General features: G+C 53.9%; 1 protein-coding gene across 1 annotated transcript; it reads right to left on the bottom strand.

Moving 5' to 3' along the window:
• Nucleotides 1–2,040: 2,040 nt before the first annotated feature.
• MYPOP (Myb related transcription factor, partner of profilin) lies at nt 2,041–4,584 on the bottom strand. The gene is made up of 2 exons (XM_015821021.1): nt 4,125–4,584; nt 2,041–2,669 (listed from the first exon to the last, which is right to left on the bottom strand). The coding sequence occupies exons 1-2, from the start codon at nt 4,582–4,584 to the stop codon at nt 2,041–2,043; spliced, it is 1,089 nt and encodes a 362-aa protein (XP_015676507.1).
• Between the last annotated feature and the right edge of the window lie 203 nt (nt 4,585–4,787).

The raw sequence follows: 4,787 nt of genomic DNA, 5'->3' as shown, positions 1-4,787 counted from the left end.
CCTGCCCTGAATCGTGCTAATTTTTACTTTTCTGACGGCAGCAGGAGAATGCTGGGATAATCTGGGATAATCCCTCTTTTTATTCCCTGCAGTATTTTCCGGTAAGCCTACCGTTTTATTATGTTTCTTCCTCCCTCCGTTGGAAGCCGGTTGCTTCGTGCCAATGTGTGGCAAGACCCATCGGCCTGAGTGCAGAGACGGCCCCCTTTCCCCCCTCTTAGCCAAAGCAACGAAGCTCCATTGCTGGTTCCCCACCACAGAAGGAATAATAAATAGAATTATGGCACATTTTGTGTCTGTGGTGGAGATGGGACAGCTTTGAATTTCACAGAGTCATTCAGCTTGGGGGGAAAAGTTGATTGTGTAGAAAAGTTCACAGCTGACCCCTTTAATCTCCGGTGCTCCATCACTGGAGGTTTCATTACCCCACTAGGTAACATCATCAGTGCTAGAAGGGAGTGGGGTTTGTGGAGAGGAGGAGGAAGAAGAGAACTATGAGGTCCTTGGTACTTTCTGAGCTTGGTAGTTTTCTTGCAGATGTTTCATTACCCAACTAGGTAACATCATCAGTGCTAGAAGGGAGGGGGGTTTGTGGAGAGCAGGAGGATGGGGAGTGTGAGGAGGAGGAGAATGACGACTATGGAGTCCTTGTTGCTCCCTGAACTTGCTTTCTTTCTTCCAGACATTTCATCACCCAACTAGGTAACATCATCAGTGCTACTGAAACTGAACACTGATGGTGTTACCTGGCTGGGCGATGAAACGTCTTGCTGGGCGGTGGAAATTCCTGTCCCAATTGTGACTGTAAGTTGAGGACTTACCTGTCTGAGCAAAACCAGGAGTATGAAACATTTTCCCCCTCCCTTTTTGTGTGTGTGTGTGAGAGAGAGAATATTTCTGAAATGACCGATTTTATCCATTCTGCCTCTTAAGAAGGGGTGCGCGGGAGAGTGGAATTCCCCCTTCCTCGTGGACAGCCCTACCTTTGCTCCCCACTCGTGTCCCAGGTGTGCAAGCGAGAACTTAACGAATCCTAGAGAGATCGGATTGTATGAAAATAGTTTATTGAGCTTCTGCCAGTCCAGTGTCATCCAAGGCATTTGCCACAAGGCTTTCTTCTCTACAATCTTCCGGGTTGCGGCCTGGCGTGAAACTTAACCAAAAGTTAAGTTGGTTTTCCAGCCATGGGACAGGCTACAGGACCAGCTCCCCATACAGTAGGATGGAGCAAATAGGAGCGTTGCATTGTGGGAACAGAACTGCAGGAACCCTGGGTCTCAGTCGGGAATCTGTCCAGTTTACAAGTAGTTCTCGACCTACAAAAGTTGGTTTAGTGACCGTTTGAAAAAAGAGCGACTTATGACTGTTTTTCACACGACCGTTGCAACGTCCTCATGAACCTTGTGATCTAAATTCAGACACTTGGCAACCTGACTCATATTTATGACGGTCGCAGTGTCCTGGGGTCACGTGATCTCTCTTTGGTAACCTTCTGACAAGCAAAATCGGCTCACTTTACAACCCTCTTACTAACTCTTAACCACTGCAATGACTTACTTCACAGCTGTGGCAAGAAAGGTCGTACAATGGGGCAAAACGCACCAAACACACGTCTCCCTTAGCAACAGAAAGTTTGGGCTCCATTATGATCGTAAGTCGAGGACTACCTGTGCTATAAGGCCCGATCTATTTTTTTTCTGGATCTTTCCCAGCAAACCTTCCCTTTGGAATCAAAGACTGACATCCACAAATGGAGAAGGTGGCAGTGGCGCGTGGCAGCCCACCAGGCGTGGAATAAATTTTTGCACTTAACGCTTGGACCACAAAAATCAGCAGAGGTGACCTCGGGGACTGGCCTGGAGTGTGGCCCCTGGCACGGACACCACGGCCCCTGGCATTGGAAGAGGGGGCAGTGCAGAGGGGTCTCACCCTCCCTGTGGGAAGACAGAGGGCAGGATGGAAGCACCCATTCCAGGGAAGCAGCCCCCATCTGCCTTTCCTTTTTGGACGGGGGGTGGGGAAGCACATCTGTCCTGGTGCTCACAAATTCTTCCAGCGTCCTCTGCGTTTCCGAGTTGGGGTCCCCGTCCTCCGCTTTGGTGCCGGAGGGGCCCTGTTTGGAGATGACCCCCAGTCAGCCCTGTCCTCTTCCTGCCTGGGAGACAGCTCCGACTTGGCAGGCATGCCCTCCCGAGGAGAGGCCGTCTCTGTGCCCGGGGCTGCCGTGGGGAGACTGTATTCCCCCTGTGGGGGCAGCAGACCGTTGGGCAGGGCTGGAAGGAGGGGCAGCAGTGCCGCCACCACATCCGTGAGCCGTTCCAGGCCTTGCCGCAGGGTGTAGGTCAGCTCCCGGATGGCTACAGCCGTCTCCCTCTGAGCCTGAAGGAAATCCAGAGGGGGCTCGGCAGGCAGGTCCAGCTGGGCACGTCGGCGCCGCAGGGGGGGCGAAGTCGAAGGGCAGGGAGTGGTACCCAACAACTCTGGCGGGGAATGTTCGGGATGCGGCCGGCAGCCTAAGCAGGACGGAGACGGAGCCAGCTGGACAATCTGCAATGATGAAGGTTGGCCTGGAGGGGGCGGCGGTGAGTCTCGTTCCTTGGGTTTCAGCAAGCAGGAAGGCTGGGCAGAGGTCTCTGGGCTGCCGGGGCCGTTGAGCCTGGTGGGCAGATCTGTAGGGACTAAGGAAAGAGAGTTACTGTGGTGGAATGTGGTCTGGATTCCCAGGGGCTGCATTTCAGAGGGGAAAGAGGCCGTGAAGTTTAGATGACGTTTGTGTGAGAGACAGAGGGCGAAGACGGCTCCTCCCCAACAGTTCCCAGAATATATCTATATTTAGGCAAATAGTTCCGGGTCCTTGGTGCTCTCTGAGCTCCTCTAACCCGAGGACTACCTGTAGTTCTTCAGTTGTCTGAATAAAGCATGTTGGAGTTTGTTAACCCAGCAGTTTTTTGTTTTTTTTTTAAAGAGAGTTTAAAAAGAATGTGGCGGAGTTTGTAAAATCTACATTGATTGAACTGCTGGAGGGCTTTGGGCCACGCAGGGGTTTTTTATTTCGTTTTCTCTTTTGCTGCAGTGGATGGATTCCCCTTGCCAGACGTGACCCTTTCATTTCCACGGCACCAGCCACAGCAGGGAGATGCACCCGTCTCTTGCCTCTTTAAAAATTGGGGGTGAGGGGGGAGGACAGGTGGCTGGGCTCAAACTTTCCCTTAAGCCCCCACAACTGCCCCATGCCAATATATATGGAAAAGGGCTTCCTTTTATTTGGAGAGGAAGTTAGACAGTTGCTTACGGTCACAAACCAGCTCTAAACCAATGTAGCATTCAAAGAGGCCGTTTCCCAAACCACCAATAATAATAATAATAAAAAAGCAGGAGCAGCCAGAATTGTGAAACCTTAAGTGGGAGTGAATAATTCAACCAGGTTAATTAAACAGTGTTCGAATATTTGAGGGGCTGAAGGCAGGAAAAAGAAGCAAGGGATGGAAACTAAATCAAGGAGAGAAGCAACCTGGAACTAAGGAGAAACTTTCTGACAGTGAGAAACAATTAACCAGTGGAACTACTTGCCTCCAGAAGTGGTGGGCGCTCCATCCCTGGAGGTTTTCAAGAAGAGATTAGACAGTCAATTGTCTGAAATGCTATAGAATCTGGGCAGGGGGTTGGACTAGAAGACCTCCAAGGGTCCCTTCCAGCTCTGTTCTTCTGTTAGATAAAACTATCTGTCGGCTTGTCAGTAGAAGGGAAGCACTTGACCCATGCTCAGAGGCACCCCGACAAGCCTGTCGCCTTTGATCAGGTGACATCTGGACCCCTCTTTCATTTCAAAAGCAGCTCCAGCTCCTAGTAACTGTCTTCTCCCCCCCCTCTCCAGGACCCAGTTCGGTCCAAATGCCAACCTCCTCTTGACCAGTTGCTCCAGAGCAGGGGTAGGCAACCTGGGCTCTTTTATGACTCGTGGACTTCAACTCCCAGAATTCCTGAGCCAGCACAGCTGGCTCAGGAATTCTGGGAGTTGAAGTCCACGAGTCATAAAAGAGCCAAGGTTGCCTACCCCTGGTCCAGGGTGTGCCTGCTCCCTGATGCCCACCTGACCCTTTGGCCCCAGGATCGCAGCTACTCACCCATACCCTGCTCCGCTGCCGGTTGGTAACTGGGAGCCCCGCAGCTGGACGTGCCCTGCAAGACCCCAGACTCTGCCCCTCCTGGACCCGGCCCTGACCTCAGGCCAGGCCCCAGGATGGCGAAGAGCGTCTCCTCTTCGGCCGAGAAGGCCTCCTCGCCGGCGCTGCCCGCCCCTTGGGTGGAGTGGGGCACCCGGGCCAGCTTCTCCTTGGTGCGCCTCTTGAAGTCATTCCAGCGCTTCTGCACCTCCTGGCCGGTGCGCTTCCAGCTGGTGATGCCGTTGATCTTGCCAGCGATGCCCTCCCAGACGCGCCGGCGCTCGGCCACCGTCACCCGCCGGCTCTGGCTGCCGTAGAGCTTGCCGTAGTTGGCGCGCACTTCCTGGATGAGGATCTGGTTCTCCTCGTAGGAGAAACGAGGCTTGCGAAGGCGGGTGGTCTCCTCGCTCTCCCCAGACATCTCAAGGGGGGCAGAGGAGGGCTCCTGCCCTCGGGGCCCTCCAGCCCGGCGCCTGGCAGTTGGCCGAAGGGGGTGGGCCCTGCCAGGGCTTCAGCTGGGACCGGCGGGGCTGGCAGTGACAGGTGGGGGGGTGGCAGCTGATGCTGGGTCTTCTGCTCCAGCGGGAGAGTGAAAAGCTCGTTCGGGCATCGCTGGGCGGGAGT

This window comes from Protobothrops mucrosquamatus, unplaced genomic scaffold (genome assembly GCF_001527695.2).
Source record: "Protobothrops mucrosquamatus isolate PMUCROS unplaced genomic scaffold, P.Mucros_1.0 scaffold1232, whole genome shotgun sequence".
In the NCBI taxonomy this organism is placed as follows: domain Eukaryota; kingdom Metazoa; phylum Chordata; class Lepidosauria; order Squamata; family Viperidae; genus Protobothrops; species Protobothrops mucrosquamatus.
Note: the sequence above shows the minus strand (reverse complement) of the source record. Positions and strands in the feature narration are given on the sequence as shown.

Coding starts and splice junctions, on each gene's coding strand:
- MYPOP (XM_015821021.1), bottom strand. CDS start 4,584: ATGTCTGGGGAGAGCGAGGAGACCACCCGCCTTCGCAAGCCTCGTTTC. Junction 2,670..4,124: donor GGCAGCGGAGCAGGGTATGG/GTGAGTAGCTGC, acceptor TAGTCCCTACAG/ATCTGCCCACCAGGCTCAAC.